The sequence below is a fragment of the Osmerus eperlanus genome, unplaced genomic scaffold (genome assembly GCF_963692335.1).
Source record: "Osmerus eperlanus unplaced genomic scaffold, fOsmEpe2.1 SCAFFOLD_526, whole genome shotgun sequence".
NCBI classification, from domain to species: Eukaryota; Metazoa; Chordata; class Actinopteri; order Osmeriformes; family Osmeridae; genus Osmerus; species Osmerus eperlanus.
Genome location: NW_026911716.1, coordinates 1 through 17,500, shown reverse-complemented (window position 1 = coordinate 17,500; position 17,500 = coordinate 1). Strand labels below are relative to the sequence as shown.

Genomic DNA, 17,500 nt, shown 5'->3' with positions numbered 1-17,500 from the left:
GTAAGTGTGTAAGTGTGTGTGAGTGTGTGTGTGTGTGCGTGAGTAAGCGAGTGCGTGAGTGTGTGTGTGTGTACTGACCGTATAGAGACCTATCAGGGAGATGATGGAGGTTCCGATGAGTCTTCCGGGGAACCTGAAGTGAGGGTCCCACTCGTACACCCTCCTGCTGAACCAGCTCTGCTCCTTCCTGGCAGAGTAGGACGTTCTAGAATGCCTGACTGATTCTAAAACATTGGTTCCCAACCCAACATTCAGGGGGAATGTTGGGTTGGGAACCAATGTTCCAGAATGCCCCTGAATGGATCAGTAACAGGCCTCCGCAGGGCTTGATAATGACCCAGTCATTTGAATCAGGTGTGTTGGAGCAGGGAAACATCTAGAACATGCAGGGCAGGGGGTCCCCGAGGACCAGGGTCGAGACCCAAAGTTCTAGAATCAGTCAGGCATTCTAGAGCGGTCCCTGAATGTCATAAAGCTCTAGAATGTTTTGGATTATATCCAAGCTAACAAGAAACGTAACGGACACATGATTTTGCCCTAAGGTCTTACAGAGGTGTTGAATGTCGCCTTTTCTGAACTCATGGAGTTCAGACATTCAGCTGTCAACTCTGGACATCCAGAAGCCCCCACATGTGTACGTCCTGAATAGACGTTAGACTTTACAAACCTGACGCCGCAGGGATCTAACCACAACACTGTGGGGACTAAAATAATCTGAAGTGACCTCCTGGAATGTAATCTTGTGTGCTCGGATCCCACTGTGCTCTGATCCCACTGGGCTCGGATCCCTCTGTGCTCTGATCCCTCTGATATGTTTAGTCTTGGACTACACTTATATCCATGTCTGGGAAACTTGGGCCAATGCCACTTCTTCTGTTATCTTGTTGACAATGTCAGGTTATTAGCTGGTGTGTTGAGGTACCTGGGAGGGTTCTTATCCAGAAGTCTCTTCACATGCAGGACCTGGTGGTGGTGAATGAGCTCCTCTGGGTCCTGGAGAAGAGAGGAGGGGGACACACAGCTGGCTAGAGTGACACACACACACACACACACACACATGCTCATCTACACACACACACACACATGCTCATCTACACACACACACACACACACACACATGCAAGAGCGTCTGCTAAATGACTAAATGTAAATCTACACACACACACACACATGCTCATCTACACACACACACACACACACACTCACACACACACACTCTCCCTATAAAGAGACAACACCGTACATTCAGACCACTCTGCTTCGGAAAACCACAGTCGATTAAGAGTCCAACCGACCGATCCATTTATCACTCTGTCCAGCGGCAGATAACTAGCTTGCTGCCCGGTGAGGAACTGACCTCTGGCTGGAGGTGCATGCGGACCCGGACATCCTTCAGCAGCATGTAGGAGAAACGTCCCAGCAGGAAGAACAGAGACACGATGGACGGCCATTGGGTGATCACCTTCTCATAGGCTCCCAGCACCTACACACACTCACACACACACACACACACACATTTACATTTAGTCATTTTTAGTCATTTAGCAGACGCTCTTATCCAGAGCGACTTACAGTAAGTACAGGGACAGTGAGAGAGTTTGAATGTTCTCAACTGCCTGAGCTAATCTGAAGTGTCTGTGTGTGTGTGTGTGCATGTGTGTGAGTGTGTTATGTGATTAATAATAATAATAATAATAATTCCTCTGGAGATGAAGGGGCCTTGCAATCCTGCCGTGACATCTGCCTCACAATGTCCCCAGGCTGTGATACTGTAGCTGTAATAGAAGAATGTCACCTCCCAGGGACACGCTAGGCGCTCTAGACACGAGTTGTTTGTGTTTCTTCCACACCTGACGCCCCACCCACCCTCTCCACCCACCCTCTCCACACCCTCTCCGTCAGGAAGGAGTCAGCCTGAGGGCTGCGTATCAGTGGAGTCAGTAGAGCTGCACCTACACCTCACGGCTCATGCACACAGGTGCTGTCTGTGAGTGTGTCATGCAGTCTTCCTCTCCTCCTCTGCTCACCTTACCAGCAGGGCAGATGGATGTGTCCCACAGGGTCACGATGATCCTGAAGACACACACACACACAGTGGTACAGTAGTACACACAGTAGAGTTATCGACATACTTCTTTCCTCTCTTCTCTGTTGACAACCTTATCCTTCCTCCCTCCCTCTCCCTCTCTCCCTTTCATCCTCCCCATCAGACCAGGTGAGACCAGTTGAGACTAGGTGAGACTGTAGAGGTGTGGGTACTGACCAGGTGAGACTGTAAAGGATTCCCAGCAGCCCTCCGACCCCTCTGAAGGGGGTGGAGAGACAAGCGAAGAAGGGGAAGAAAACAACACCCACCTCCAGAGCCCCGACCAGGTAGACCAGCACTGCAGGCAGGCAGGCAGACAGGCAGGCAGGCAGGCAGGCAGGCAGGCAGGCAGACCCAGTTGGGCACGCTGAACAAGGTCTACTGCCAGCGATTAGACAAGCTGCCGATGGTGTCCAGAGGCCTGGAGGGGGGGAGGGGAGGGGGAAGTGATGAGGTGACAAAGGCTGTGGTTTACATTCCCCCCGAGGCAAGCATCTGTTGTCCACGCCCAAACAAACCAACCAGGAACCAATCCAACGCTCCACTTCCCCTGACACACCTATGTCTGGTTACCCATCATACTAGTCTACTAGCCTACTCCCTTTTTACCTTTGCTGAATAAAACTGCGCTCTGCGCTTGGGTCTACTCCTGCCTCCTCCGTTCATCCCATCCGGCTCTGCTGGATTGTAGCTGGACCGCACCACACCTGACCAGGGGTTTCTGGGATTCCTAGAAGATGCTGAAGCGCCTGTTTGTGTTCACACTGGTCGTGGTGGTCCTGTGCCTGGTGGGGTACTCTGTCTTCCAGCTGCAGAACACCAACGTGATCATCGTGGCCATGCGCTTACTCAACCAACAAGAACCGTCCAGAAACTCCAACCAGGTGCTGAAGAGGCTGTTCAGCGACATCCTCACGTCCAACCAGGGAGAGCAGGGGTTGGAAACAGACCCCCCTGTGGGAGACACAGGTAGGAAGTGACTAGGACTACCTGTCATATAGCCAACCACTGTGGGAATAGTGGTGAGGTGGATGTCCACTTGTTCTTCTCCTCTTCAAGTTTATTGTCATGTGTACAGGATACACAAGTATAAAGGTACAATGAAAAGATTTGTGCCACTGAGCTACCTACAACAGTGCAGTTTTTAATAATCAAATAGTAACGGACAATAATAACAACTAGAGAGGGTACAATTTATGGGGAAATTGTAGGGTGTGCTTGCTTGCATCGGTTGCACAGGGGTCCGTTTTTGAATGTCATTTTTACAACTGATATTTCTGTATATTTTATATAAAAATGCATACTTATTATTTATAAAGATTACATAGATTTAAAAGCATATATTTGTTGCTGCTCATTTACAACTCTAAATACGAGTGAAGTGTAGAATGAAATAGATGTCTTCTCATTTCCCCTGCAAGAGGCAGCCTCATAGCTGAATCAAAACGAATAAATTTGGCAGACCGGTGTAAAAATGTACCTAATCTCTATGACTTAAACGTCCTTTTAAGTTTTCCCTTCTCGTGATATTTTCAGGCATTTAGCCTACTCATATTGCATTCATTCATTAATAAAGAACCCCCTTTGAAGATTATTCTACGACGTTACCGGCAGTAGAAGATGTAATCGCGATTCAAACAGTACCATCTGCTAACTGAAAATATGCCCCCAAAAACGTAAATAAGCTTGACATTTATTTAGTGGAAAATCGCTCATTCATAAAAAGCTCACTGGTAGCGACCATTCATTGTCAGTAACGCAAAATGCGATAGCCCTGTGTGGAGAAGCTGCCCCGGTAAATTCTACTACGGTACAGTACTAGACTACTGCTGTGTTCGTCTTGGTAGCGATTGCGTTGGTTGAATTCGATTTAACGTTCCGTTGTACGGTTTAGGCTGAAATTAATTATTTTCATGAACAGATTGACAACGTTTAGGCTGTGGCAATGAAGTTCAGGTTAGTAGTTAGATAGACTTTTGATTTAAGTAAGGGGAGTGCCGAACATTTTCTGTCGCCGTTTGACTTCCTAAACAGCTGTGTACTGTAGATGTTTTTGTAGTGTGTCTCACGTAAGCTACAGCGTTGCAGTGTGCTACACTGGTTTGAAACCACAGGTAATGGTAATTTCACCAACAAATCGTTTACTAATGTCAGAATAAATCCTACAACGAAAATGTATATGTGAGGAATGTTTATTTTAACGATTGAAAACAGATACATCATAGACCACTGTAGTATGTGTTGCCCGGGCAACACAGGCTAATGTCATGATGCTAATACTTCAGTGAAATAGTAGACTACTGTTTCCGAAAGTAGATGTACTTCCTTAATAATATCAGCTTATATTGTACATTACACATCACAATTGTGTGTCATATCACAAAGTAAAATGAGTAAATAGTTATCACCCTGGCCTCTTTGCTTGTGGCGTTTCTGCAGCTGCCTTGCAGTAAAGCTATAGTTAGCCTAGCTATCCCCCAAGTTAACAGATGCGAAACGAATGTTCTGCCAAAGGTAGTCACGCGTGTTTTCGTGACGTTAGTGACGTAGTGACGTTAGTAACGTCAGTGACTGTGGCTAGCAAATTAGCCACCGTTAGCTTCACTTTTCGCCACAAAAACTTAACTTAAGCCCAAACCATGCAACGGAACGTAAATTCCAATAGAAGCAACTCAATCGCTACCAAGACGAAACTTTTGACACCTACGTTGTCTATGTAGGCCAAATATTGACTGAGTTTTAGGGGGGCAAAAAGAATAATAAGAACTAGAAACGGCTGTTCCTGCGAAACAGCAGTGAGAATGCTGAAAACCTGAATGGGGATAGCTGACCATGCTAAAAAAGCTGAAAATAGTGAAAATTTAGTAGAAAGTTATAAGCTGAAGCTTCAAAGCAACCGAAAGGTATTTTTGAAAGGGACTGGAGCAGCATTCCAACAATGATTTGAAAGGATTTACCATTACTTTTAAAGGGAGAATAATTTGCACAAAAACCTTAATATTTTAAAAAGTATAAAAGTGAGAAATGAGAAAATACCCGCAAGCTGAAATGAATTTCAAAAATGTGTGAGTCACACAAAAGAGGCAGTGTGGAAGCTGAACTGCATCATATTAACAAAGCTAAGAGCTAAAATAGCCTACAATGTGGGAGAAGCTGAAAGCTGAACTGTTAAACAGAAGAAGAAGTAGGCTAGCTAGTCGTAACAAGAATATTATCGTTTTAACAGATTAAATTATAGTTGGGATAGTATTAGCAGTAGCAGATGTAGCCTATGCGTTTACTCGGCTTTCTTAGTTGGATTCAATGTGTTGATGGAATGAAACATACAGCAGTAGGGCCGATACAGGAAGACACGGCGACACTTTGTTGCAGAAGGATGATGGTGCAAGTTTTGTCCGTGGAGCATACAACGATTAATAAAAAAGAATCATGTAAACGTGTTTATTGAGTAATCGCATAACTAATTACACATGTAAACGGATTTACCATTACTTTTAATGGGAGAATAATTTGCACAAAAACCTTAATGTCTTAAAAAGTATAAAAGTGAGAAATACCAAAAGTCATAGCCATCATCTCCTGAAGGAGCTGAACGTTTTGATACAAAAGTTGTAGGAATCGGTTAAAGTATGCAGAACGAGTTAAAGGCCAAAAAACGGCGGAAGAACTGAGAAGTTGAAAAGCAATAGTGAGAATGCTTAACAGCATTCTCACAATAAAAACAAAACAATACTATACACAATACTAGAGCCCGACCGATATATCGGCGGTGTTATATGTCTACGCCTATAACGGAGGGAACATGACCGGTGAAAGGTGCGTGGAGCGAGGAGTGAAAGCAAACACACAAACAGTTAGTACCGATGGAATAACTAGGGCTTTATTTTGCCGCCACGGTACAGTAAATAATAATAATAATAAGCAGGGACAAAGGTAGGCCTGGACAGGACCAAAGGAAAGAACAACATACAGTTCCCACCCCTAACCTATGCTACTTCCCAAAAGCTAAACACAGAAATCAAAACTGACACACGAATGAGGTGCCCTAACCAAAGGTACAGGAGTGGTCTGCCCAGGTCTAGCTAGTGTATTTAGACAGTGAGTAATCCCTGGTGTATCCCTACGGGGATGTATACCCCGTAGGGATACACCAGCCCCCAAACAAAAGAACAAAAAAACTATAATTGACAACAATGAACACTACAAACGAAGCAACTCGACACTCAAAACACTTGACAAAAGAAAACAAGACTCAAGGTCAACGGTTAACACAGAGGGGAAAAAACACAGTCCCAAACACAGAAGTGGGCCTTACCCACACACAACACACTGCTTACCAACGCCACCAACTTATTCCCCCCCCTAAACAAACGCAGAACGGCACATTATATATTGGTGGAGGGACAGTTGATGACAGGAACCAGGTGAACCGGATTATTTACATTTACATGTATTCATTCAGCAGACGCTTTTATCCAAAGCGACTTCCGAGAGAGAGCTTTACAAAGTGCATAGGTCACTGATCATAACAACAAGATAGCCACAAAACATTGCGAGTAGCCAAAACATGAAGCACACATTGTGAACAACCAAAGTAAGTGCCAAAGGGAAGAACCATAAGAGCATGTAGTTAGACAAGTTACAATTAAACAACATGAACCGCTATACGTGCAAGTGTACCTGTGGAAAAAACAAGCAACAATAACAAAAACAATATATCACAGCGAGTACAAAAACATTTAAATCAGTTACCACTAACCACAAGAGCAACAAGTCTCTGAGCAAGAGTCATTGTGATCCTTGAGGAAACTAACATCGGGTCAAGCGAACCATTCCTAAGTACCGTTGTCCTCAGGATTATGGAGGGGAGAAGTCATACATAGATGTTGATTGGGCTGAGATGATTTGCGCTACCTGTGGGGAACAGACAGCACAGCAGCAAACACACACACAGAAAGCTCACAAAACACAAAACACCATAGACTGGGGGGAGTCAGGTGGCTGAGCGGTTATGGAATCGGGCTAGTAATCCGAAGGTTGCCAGTTTGATTCCCGGTCATGCCAACTGACGTTGTGTCCTTGGGCAAGGCACTTCACCCTACTTGTCTCGGGGGAATGTCCCTGTACTTACTGTAAGTCGCTCTGGATAAGAGCGTCTGCTAAATGACTAAATGTAAATGTTGTAACAGACGGGCCGATATTATCGTCCAATATTAGGCATTTTCCAAACTATCGGTATCGGCATTTATAATGGCCGATAAATGAATATTAAATCTTATTAATGGAGATAGAAGCTGTCTATTAATTTGTGAGCTGATGCTGTGGTACTGCTCCTCTCCACTCCAGAGTCCAGTTACCCATCCGTGTTGCAGCCATGTGAAGAGCCCTCTCCTCTGCTAGGTAGGTCAACAGCTCCTTGACAACGTCATTTGGCACGACAACCTTCTGATTATTAGCCAGATTCCCTAACCGCTCAGCCATCTGATCCCACCTGACCCCAAATGAAGTTGAACCTACTTAACCCTCGTGCTGCCTTCGGGTCACATGACCCAAAAGTTCATAACGAACCATCATTGTGTTTACCCAATTTTACCCAATACAAAACCAAATAAAAATACTTTTCTTTTAACTTTCGCAATGTGGGGGGTCTGAGACAGCCCGACGGTTAAAAGAAAATGCTTCACTTTGTTTTTGTATGCGGTAAAGTTGTCGCAATACGACGGTGGGTCACAATGACTGATGGGTCAGAACGACCCGAGGAGAACACAAGGGTTAAGGGATAAAGTGACATTAACATGAACAAAAAAATAACTCTACTCTAACTCTGATATTCTACTGTCCTGTGCTGACCTGTCCTGTGCTGTGTGCAGTGGGTCCCTCCATGGTGGACTTCTCCAGGAACGTGACGCTGGCGTGGGTGGAGCAGCAGAACCCGAGGGTGCGGGAGGGGGGCTGGTGGCGTCCGGGGGACTGCCTGTCGGAGCAGCGCGTGGCGGTCATCGTGCCGTTCAGGAACCGGGAGGAACACCTGAAGTTCTTCCTGCTCTACCTGCACCCCCTCCTGCAGCGCCAGAGACAACACTACGGAGTGTACGTCATCAACCAGGTAAATATACATTACATTTACATTTAGTCATTTAGCAGACGCTCTTATCCAGAGCAACTTACAGTAAGTACAGGGACATTCCCCAAGGCAAGTAGGGTGAAGGGTGCCTTGCCCAAGGACACAACGTCATTTTGGCACGGCTGGGAATCGAACTGGCAACCTTCAGATTACTAGTCCGATTCCCTAACCGCTCAGCCATCTGACTCCCTGAAATATACACACACTCACACACCCTCCCCACCACCAGCGTGTCACCTGTCTCCTGTGTTTACCAGGCTGGAGAGGGGACGTTCAACAGGGCAAAGCTGATGAACATCGGCTACACGGAGGCCCTGAAAGACTTGTACAACTGCTTCATCTTCAGCGACGTGGACCTGGTGCCCATGGACGACCGCAACATCTACACCTGCAGGCACCAGCCCAGGCACCTGTCTGTGTCGGTAGACAAGTTTGGTTTCAGGTGCTGGATTCTACTGTCTTCTATTGTACTATACACTGTTCTACTGCCCGATACTGTTCTCTATTCTACTGTAACAGTCAACAGTATTACTGTAAATTATATTCTACTGTGCTCTACTGTACCCTATTTTACTGTGCTCTATTTCAACTGGAGTTCTGTGTGTGGTTCTGGTGTGTGTGTGTGGTTCTGGTGTGTGTGTGTGGCTCTGGTGTGTGTGTGTGGCTCTGGTGTGTGTGTGTGGCTCTGGTGTGTGTGTGTGGCTCTGGTGTGTGTGTGTGCTTCTCAGACTGCCGTACCCAGGGATCTTCGGAGGAGTCACTGCTCTGAACAGGGAACAGTTCGAGAAGATCAACGGTTACCCTAACAACTACTGGGGCTGGGGGGGGGAGGACGATGATGTGTCAGGCCGGTAAGGAGGGGGGGGGGGGAGAGGAGGGGGGGGGGAGAGGAGGGGGGGGGGAGAGGAGGGGGGGGGGAGAGGAGAGGGGAGGGGAGAGGAGGGGGGGGGGAGAGGAGGGGGGAGGGGAGAGGAGGGGGGGGGGAGAGGAGGGGGGAGGGGAGAGGAGGGGGGGGGGAGAGGAGGGGGGAGGGGAGAGGAGGGGGGGGGGAGAGGAGGGGGGGGGGAGAGGAGAGGGGAGGGGAGAGGAGGGGGGGGGGAGAGGAGGGGAGAGGAGGGGGGGGGGGGGAGGGGGGGGGGAGGGGAGAGGAGGGGGGGGGGAGAGGAGGGGGGGGGGAGAGGAGGGGGGAGGGGAGAGGAGGGGGGAGGGGAGAGGAGGGGGGGGGGAGAGGAGGGGGGAGGGGAGAGGAGGGGGGGGGGGGGGAGGAGGGGGGAGGAGGGGAGGAGAGGAGAGGAGGGGGGGGGGGGAGAGGAGGGGGGAGGGGAGAGGAGGGGGGGGGGGAGAGGAGGGGGGGGGGGGGAGAGAGGGAAGGAGAGGAGAGGAGGGGGGGGGGGAGAGGAGGGGGGGGGGGAGAGGAGGGGGGGGGGAGAGGAGGGGGGGGGGAGAGGAGGGGGGAGGGGAGAGGAGGGGGGGGGAGAGGAGGGGGGAGGGGAGAGGAGGGGGGGGGGAGAGGAGGGGGGAGGGGAGAGGAGGGGGGGGGGAGAGGAGGGGGGAGGGGAGAGGAGGGGGGGGGGAGAGGAGGGGGGAGGGGAGAGGAGGGGGGGGGGGGAGGAGGGGGGAGGAGGGGAGGAGAGGAGAGGAGGGGGGGGGGGAGAGGAGGGGGGAGGGGAGAGGAGGGGGGGGGGAGAGGAGGGGGGGGGGGGGGGAGAGAGGGAAGGAGAGTAAAGACATGACTGTTTGTTTGCTGACTTGCAGGATTTCATTGAGAGGCATGTTGATCAGCAGGCCAGATGGGCTGATCGGGAAATATCGCATGATCAAGCACGACCCTGACAAGCACAACAGCCCCAACCCACAGAGGTATTCATATCTTCTCTACTCTACTGTACTCTACTTTACTCTGCTCTACTGTACTGTATTGCGCTCTACTCTACTGTACTCTACTTTACTCTGCTCTACTGTACTCTATTGCACTCTGCTCTACTCTACTGTACTGTACTCTACGGGACTCCTCACTGTGCTGCTGTGTTGCAGGTTTAGCCTGCTCTCTCAGACGTCCCAGAACATGGACACAGACGGGCTGAGCAGTCTGTCGTACACCGTCCTGAGGGTGGAGAAACGCAGGCTGTACACCAACATCACCGTGGACGTGGGGTCGCCCACATAGAGGAGGGCTGGGGGGGGTCGCCCACATAGAGGAGGGCTGGGGGGGGGGTCGCCCACATAGAGGAGGGCTGGGGGGGGGGGTCGCCCACATAGAGGAGGGCTGGGGGGGGTCGCCCACATAGAGGAGGGCTGGGGGGGGCGTCTGTGTGTACCTGTGTTTTGTGGGAATGTTTTGGATGGGGTGATTTATAAACATGAATTATTAATATGATCAATAAAACAAGATATATATAAATCTACTTTTGAATTTTTTTTTAAAAAGCGCTTGTTTGCATATTTAATTTAATCACTGATGCTGTAACTGACTAAATAAACGCATGTTTACGCATGGGGGTGTGTGTACCTGTGTTTTGTGGGAGCGTGGTGGATGGGGTGATTTATAAACATGAATTATTAATATGATCAATAAAATAAGATATATCAAAATATACTTTTGAAATAAATGAAAAAAAGCGCTTGTTTGCATATTTAATTTAATCACTGATGCTGTCACACAGCAACACCGCCGCGCTGAGGTCATCAAGCAGGGGGAGGAGCCATGTTACAGGAGGGTTCTGATTGGACAGTTTGATGTCGTCTTGGACAGTCGTCTTTAACAGCTTTCTTCCTTCATGATCAAAATGTCTGCCCTGGTTTCCCTGGAAACCATAGAGTATGAGTACAAAGTGTCTTCATACTGTAGTGTGTGTGTATGTGTGTGTGTGTGTTAGAGCCCGACCGATAAAGGATTAAGGATTAAGGCCGATACCGATACAAATATTTGGTGATTTAAAAATCCGATATTCCGATATCGGCCGATATAAAAAATATTTTAAAAATCCAGAAACGCGTAACAAAACAAACTGATTTCCCTAACTGTAGTTATTTGTAGTTTAAATGTAGTCCCTTTTAGCAGAAGTTCTTATCCAGAGCGACTAAGTACAGGGACATTCCCCGAGGCAAGTAGGGTTAAGTGCCTTCCCAAGGACACAACGTCATTTGACATGGCCAGGAATCAAACCAGCAACCTTCTGATTAATAGCCCGATTCCCTAACTGTTTAGCCATCTGACTCCTGTTATTATTTCCTCACTAAAATAATATGTTAATGCAGTTTCTGATAAATAAAATGTATAAAAAATACAAACTTAAGGTATGAAACTTAAAGTAATAAAAAAATAAAAATAAAAAATGATATTCATTTATCGGCCATTATAAATGCTGATACCGATAGTTTGGAAAATGCCCAATATCGGCCTATAATATCGGGCCGCCGATATATCGGTCGGGCTCTAGTATGCGTGTGTGTGTGTCATGAGAGAGTAGCAGCAGTACTCACAGTCTCTGGACGCAGAGAGCACACTCGTTTGCGTAGGTAACCCCATCGCTGCCACACACAGGAGCCAGGTTCATGGGACAGGCCACGATCTCAGACAGGCCTCCACAAGACGGCTGCAAAACACAGGCTGGTCAACACAGGCTGGTCACCACAGGCTGGTCGACACAGGCTGGTTGACACAGGCTGGTCACCACAGGCTGGTCACCACAGGCTGGTCACCACAGGCTGGTCGACACAGGCTGGTCACCACAGGCTGGTCGACACAGGCTGGTCGACACAGGCTGGTCACCACAGGCTGGTCGACACAGGCTGGTCGACACAGGCTGGTCGACACAGGCTGGTCAACACAGGCTGGTCACCACAGGCTGGTCGACACAGGCTGGTCACCTGTCTTCCTGCCTGGCTGGTGAAGAGACCTTCCCTCTCTTCCTCCTCCACCCTTCCTTCCTCATCCACCCCTTCTCTCTCCCTCCTCCACCCTACCTTCCTCATCCATCCCTCCTCTCTCCCTCCCTCCTTCCTTCCTCCCTTTCCACATAGAATGATTGACTCAAATAACAACAATCATCTTAAATAAAAGTTTCCATATAGAAGCCTTTGTTGGGTTCTGTAAACAATGATCCCCTGCTGGTATAAACCTGTCGTGGTGGAAATCCTGTACTTGATTCTAGAATCAATCTAGAATTCTAGAATCTCTTACTAACCTTCCTGAGGGCTCCAGATCTTTCCTCTGCACCTGAAAAACACAACAAACACATGAGTCTCTTGATTTCACTCTCAACCACAGCAATGCAAATACAAACTAGAGAGGGTACAATTTCTGGGGAAATTGTAGGGTGTGCTTGCTTGCGTCGGTTGCACAGGGGTCCGTTTTTTAATGACATTTTTACAACTGATATTTCTGTATTTTATATAAAAATGCATACTTATTATTTATAAAGATTACATAGATTTAAAAGCATCTTTTTTTTGCTGCTCATTTACAACTCAAAATACGAGTTAAGTGTAGAATGAAATATGATGTCTTCTCATTTCCCCTGCAAGAGGCAGCCTCATAGCTGAATCAACAAATACATTTGGCAGACCGGTGTAAAAATTGACATAATCTATGACTTAAACGTCCTTTTAAGTTTTCCCTTCTCGTGATATTTTCAGGCATTTAGCCTACTCATATTGCATTCATTCATTAATAAAGAACCCCCTTTGAAGATTATTCTACGACGTGACCGGCAGTAGAAGATGGAATCGCGATTCAAACATTACCATCTGCTAACTGAAAAAATGCCCCCAAAAACGTAAATAAGCTTGACATTTATTTAGTGGAAAATCGCTCATTCATAAAAAGCTCACTGGTAGCGATCATTGTCAGTAACAACGCAAAGTGCGATATAGCCCTGTGTGGAGAAGCTGCCCCGGTAAATTCTACTACTACAGTACACTAGACTACTGCTGTGTTCGTCTTGGTAGCGATTGCGTTGGTTGAATTCGATTGAACGTTCCGTTGTACGGTTTAGGCTGAAATTAATTATTTTCATGAACAGATTGACAAAGTTTAGGCTGTGGCAATGAAGTTCAGGTTAGTAGTCAGATAGTTTCACCTATTGAAAGACTTTTGATTTAAGTAAGGGGAGTGCCGAACATGTTCTGTCGCCGTTTGACTTCCTAAACAGCTGTGTAAGTTAGATGTTTTTGTCGTGTGTCTCGCGTAGGCTACAGCGTTGCAATGAGCAACACTGGTTTGAAACCACAGGTAATGATAATTTCACCAACAAATCGTTTACTTGTAATGTAATGTCATAGTAAATCCTACAAAGAAAATGTATTTGTGAGGAATGTTTATTTTAACGATTGAAAACAGATGCATCATAGACCACTGTGGTATGTGTTGCCCGGGCAACAGAGGCTAATCTCATGCTAATGCTTCAGTGAAATAGTAGACTACCGTTTCCGAAAGTAGATGTGGGCCTACTTCCTTAATAATATCAGCTAATATTGTACATTACATTTCATAATTGTGTTTCACATCACAAAGTAAAATGAGTAAATAGTTATCACCCTGGCCTCTTTGCTTGTGGCGTTTCTGCAGCTGCCTTGCAGTAAAGCTATAGTTAGCCTAGCTATCCCCCAAGTTAACAGATGCGAAACGAATGTTCTGCTACGGGTAGTCACGCGTGTTTTCGTGACGTTAGTGACGTAATGACTGTGGCTAGCAAATTAGCCACCGTTAGCTTCACTTTTCACCACAAAAACGCAATTTCTACTTAAACCATGCAACGGAACGTAAATAAAAATACAACCAACGCAATCGCTAACAAGACGAACCTTTTGACACCGCCGTTGTGTATGTAGTCCAAATATTGACTGATCCTTAGGGGGGAGAAAATAAATAATAACTACAAACGGCTGTTCCTGCGAAACAGCAGTGAGAATGCTGAAAACCTGAATGGGGATAGCTGACCATGCTAAAAAAAGCGGAAAATTGTGAAAATTTAGTAGAAAGTTATAAGCTGAAGCTTCAACGCAACCGAAAGGTATTTTTGAAAGGGACTGGAGCAGCATTCCAACAATGATTTGAAAGGATTTACCATTACTTTTAAAGGGAGAATAATTTGCACAAAAACCTTAATATTTAAAAAAGTATAAAAGTGAGAAATACCAAAAGTCATAGCCAACATCTCCTGAAGGAGCTGAACGTTTTGATACAAAAATTGTAGGAATCGGTGAAAGTATGCAGAACTAGTTAAAGGCCAAAAAAAGGCGGAAGAACTAAGAAGTTGAAAAACAATAGTGAGAATGCTGAACAGCATTCTCACAATAAAGAGAAACAGGAAAACAATAGTGAGAATGCTTAACAGCATTCTCACAAATAAATATATATGTGAGAGAACAAAGGTTGTGCCCTTGCCGAAGGCAAAGCACACCCAATAATAATATATATGTGAGAGAACAAAGGTTGTGCCCTTGCCGAAGGCAAAGCACACCCAATAATAAATATATATGTGAGAGAACAAAGGTTGTGCCCTTGCCGAAGGCAAAGCACACCCAACTAGAGAGGGTACAATTTCTGGGGAAATTGTAGGGTGTGCTTCCTTGCGTCGGTTGCAGGTGGGTCCGTCCTCTAAGTTTTTCCCTTCTAGTGATATTTTCAAGCATTTAGCCTACTCATATTGCATATTTCATTAAGAACACCCTTTGAAACAGCTGCGAACCCCCTTTGAAACAAGCTACTGTAACAACGTTGTCACTGGCAGTATGGAATCGCGATTCAAACAGTACTGTACTGTACCGTCTGCTTACTGAAAATATGCCCCCCAAAACGTAAATAAGTTTGACATTAATGTAGGGGGAAATGGCTAATTCAAAATAAGTTTGCTAGAGGCAAGCTAGCTGCTGTTGCTCCACAGTTCACTGATTGTTTGAAAGCGCCGGAAATGAGAAAGTTTATTTTGACATAAAGTTTAGCTGTGGCATTGAAGACAGTAGTACTGTCACAGTACTACACTGCCAGTGGGCGAGCCGAGTCTGACTGAGGCTAACGTCAAAACAAGCCGCGGTGTCACTCAAATTCCAAGTTTTACACAAATCACAAAAATATGCTGACTCGCTGGCTATCTTCGCAATCGCCATATCTTTAAAACACTGCCCTCCTTCTGATTTTTGATGTAGAATTGACCCTGGTACGAAATTAAGAAAATACTCATCAGAGATCGACAACAGCTGACGCAATCGTCAACGGAGGCTGACGGGGCTCTCACGTAGCAAACCAATCAAAGTTTTTACAGCAACCTACATTAAAATCTCACCATCTGGCTGTCTTCACAATAGTCATATCGTCATAACATTGCCCTCCTTCTGTTTTTTTGGTGTAGAATTGACCGAACTATAAAATTACGAAAATACTAAACTACTATGACGCTTGCATGGCTGCCGCATAGGCAGTGTCACGGGCGACCCGCACTCGCTCAAATTACAAAGACTTTCACGAACTAAATAAAAAATCAGAGATTGCAGTTCCACTCGAAATTGCTTTCTCAACAAAACCCAATGGTTGGTAATTTTGGGGGTTGGCATTTTTCACTCATAATCCAAGCTCCAATTTGCGTGCTAGAACGTCTCTATCACGTTGTATCCATGCGTCGTTGCTAACGTGTGCTGACGTAGTGAGGTAGGCTAGCACTGGTACCCTTCGTCGACAGAAGACACTTTTTGCCACAAAAACGTTGTAACCTCCTAAACTGTGCAACGGAGTGTAAATAAAAATACAAGCAACTCAATCGCTACCAAGACAAAACTTTTGACACCTAGGTTGTCTATGTAGTCCAAATATTGACTGAGTTTTAGGGGGGCAAAAATAAAAAATAAATATATATGTGAGAGAACAAAGGTTGTGCTCTCGCCGAAGGCTTGAGCACACCCAATAATATATATGTGAGAGAACAAAGGTTGTGCCCCTGCCGAAGGCAAAGCACACCCAATTAAGGGCATTGAGGGCCACAGATGAAGCTGAACAAACACACATGCAATATCTTCCGTGAATTTGCAATTCCCGATAGTGGTGAGTTCATCAGCACACACAAAACTTCCTGGCTAAACATTTGTTTAAGCAAATTGTGGTCATCAGACAGTTTGGAAATCCGTTTTCATCTAAGATGGGAGTCAGGTGGCTGAGCGGTTAGAGAATCAGGCTAGTAATCAGAAGGTTGCTGGTTCGTGTCAAATGACGTTGTGTCCTTGGGCAAGGCACTTCACCCTACTTGCCTCGGGGGAATGTCCCTGTACTTACTGTAAGTCGCTCTGGATAAGAGCGTCTGTTAAATGACAAAATGTAAATGTAAGATGGGAAAGTACACGATAACTTAATAGTGGGGCTGAGGAATGCAGATTGTGTGATGTGGACCACACACACACACACACACACACACACACACACACACACATAGGACAACAGTACCTGTCAGGATCAGGAGGACCACCAGGGTTAGTAGAGATGCGTGTTTTCCGGACATGCTGCTGAAGGTTGTGACAGCTCCAGCACAACTCTATTCTTTCCTCTCTGTTTTGGTCAGTTTCTCTCTCTCTGCCTCACTGTTCATCTCCCTCCCTCTCTCTCTCCTGGTCTCTCTGCCTCTTTATCAGTGTGGGAACTCTGCAGGCAGAGAAGCTGTTTTCTAACATCTCAGGTGAGAAAACGTCCACATGTACAGAAGACACACACAAACACAAGCACACACTGTGTGTTCGACAAACAGCAAGTCAAAAACCATGTTTTATTCATGTAAATAGGTACTATACAGAACAAGTAACAGACAAACTGCTTTTTTAATAATACTTCAAATGTAAACAAATAATAACAATATCAATGAGAAAATCATCGTCATGGTGAACTCGACTCTCTTTAATGATTGGCTGAGAAATGCTTCGCAGTTCAAAGTGTTTCTACTGTAGAGCTCTGTCTGTGTTGCAGTGCAAGTGGTTTTACTGGTGCAAAGTGCTGGAGCTGTAGGGTTTCAGTTCCAGGGGGTCGGGGGGGGGGCAACAGGGCCGGGTCACTTGGACCCCCTCCTAAAGTGTCTAAATACCCTGAGGACCCTGCAGGGTCAACGCAGAAATCAAACCCTGACTTGTCTTATCCAATGAGAGGGGAGGGATTCTGGGAGTAACCAATTGGTTGCACTGGGGTGGTCTCTCCTGTCTGACTGACTGACTGTCTGACTGACTGTCTGTCTGTCTGACTGACTGTCTGACAATTTTGGCCCTTTCCACGGTTATAGAATGCCGGAATCTTCAAGCAGGCTCTTAAAGACACG

At 46.3% G+C, this 17,500-nt stretch overlaps 3 protein-coding genes across 4 annotated transcripts in view; 1 reads left to right on the top strand and 2 right to left on the bottom strand.

Moving 5' to 3' along the window:
- The window catches only part of stra6l (STRA6-like), a gene marked incomplete at both ends in the record, with an annotated part of 3,916 nt that extends 1,513 nt beyond the window's left edge, over positions 1–2,403 (bottom strand). The window contains 5 exon segments of the mRNA XM_062455864.1: positions 79–187; positions 923–993; positions 1,358–1,483; positions 2,028–2,073; positions 2,264–2,403. Of these exon segments, the coding sequence (XP_062311848.1) occupies positions 79–187; positions 923–993; positions 1,358–1,483; positions 2,028–2,073; positions 2,264–2,403 (492 nt within the window).
- Positions 2,404–2,687: 284 nt separating this feature from the next.
- On the top strand, positions 2,688–10,396 carry LOC134016511 (beta-1,4-galactosyltransferase 1-like). 2 transcript variants are annotated; one of them, XM_062455865.1, is made up of 7 exons: positions 2,688–3,055; positions 7,433–7,486; positions 7,957–8,192; positions 8,468–8,652; positions 8,939–9,061; positions 9,966–10,070; positions 10,245–10,396. In XM_062455865.1, the coding sequence occupies exons 1-7, from the start codon at positions 2,824–2,826 to the stop codon at positions 10,375–10,377; spliced, it is 1,068 nt and encodes a 355-aa protein (XP_062311849.1). In that variant the 5' UTR covers positions 2,688–2,823; the 3' UTR covers positions 10,378–10,396. The 2 variants fall into 2 exon arrangements, with proteins under 2 accessions (XP_062311849.1, XP_062311850.1); XM_062455866.1 differs by lacking the exon at positions 7,433–7,486.
- A 436-nt stretch (positions 10,397–10,832) lies between these two features.
- spink4 (serine peptidase inhibitor, Kazal type 4) lies at positions 10,833–16,720 on the bottom strand. The gene is made up of 4 exons (XM_062455867.1): positions 16,645–16,720; positions 12,398–12,429; positions 11,694–11,806; positions 10,833–11,014 (listed from the first exon to the last, which is right to left on the bottom strand). The coding sequence occupies exons 1-4, from the start codon at positions 16,697–16,699 to the stop codon at positions 10,969–10,971; spliced, it is 246 nt and encodes an 81-aa protein (XP_062311851.1). The 5' UTR covers positions 16,700–16,720; the 3' UTR covers positions 10,833–10,968.
- Positions 16,721–17,500: the final 780 nt, after the last annotated feature.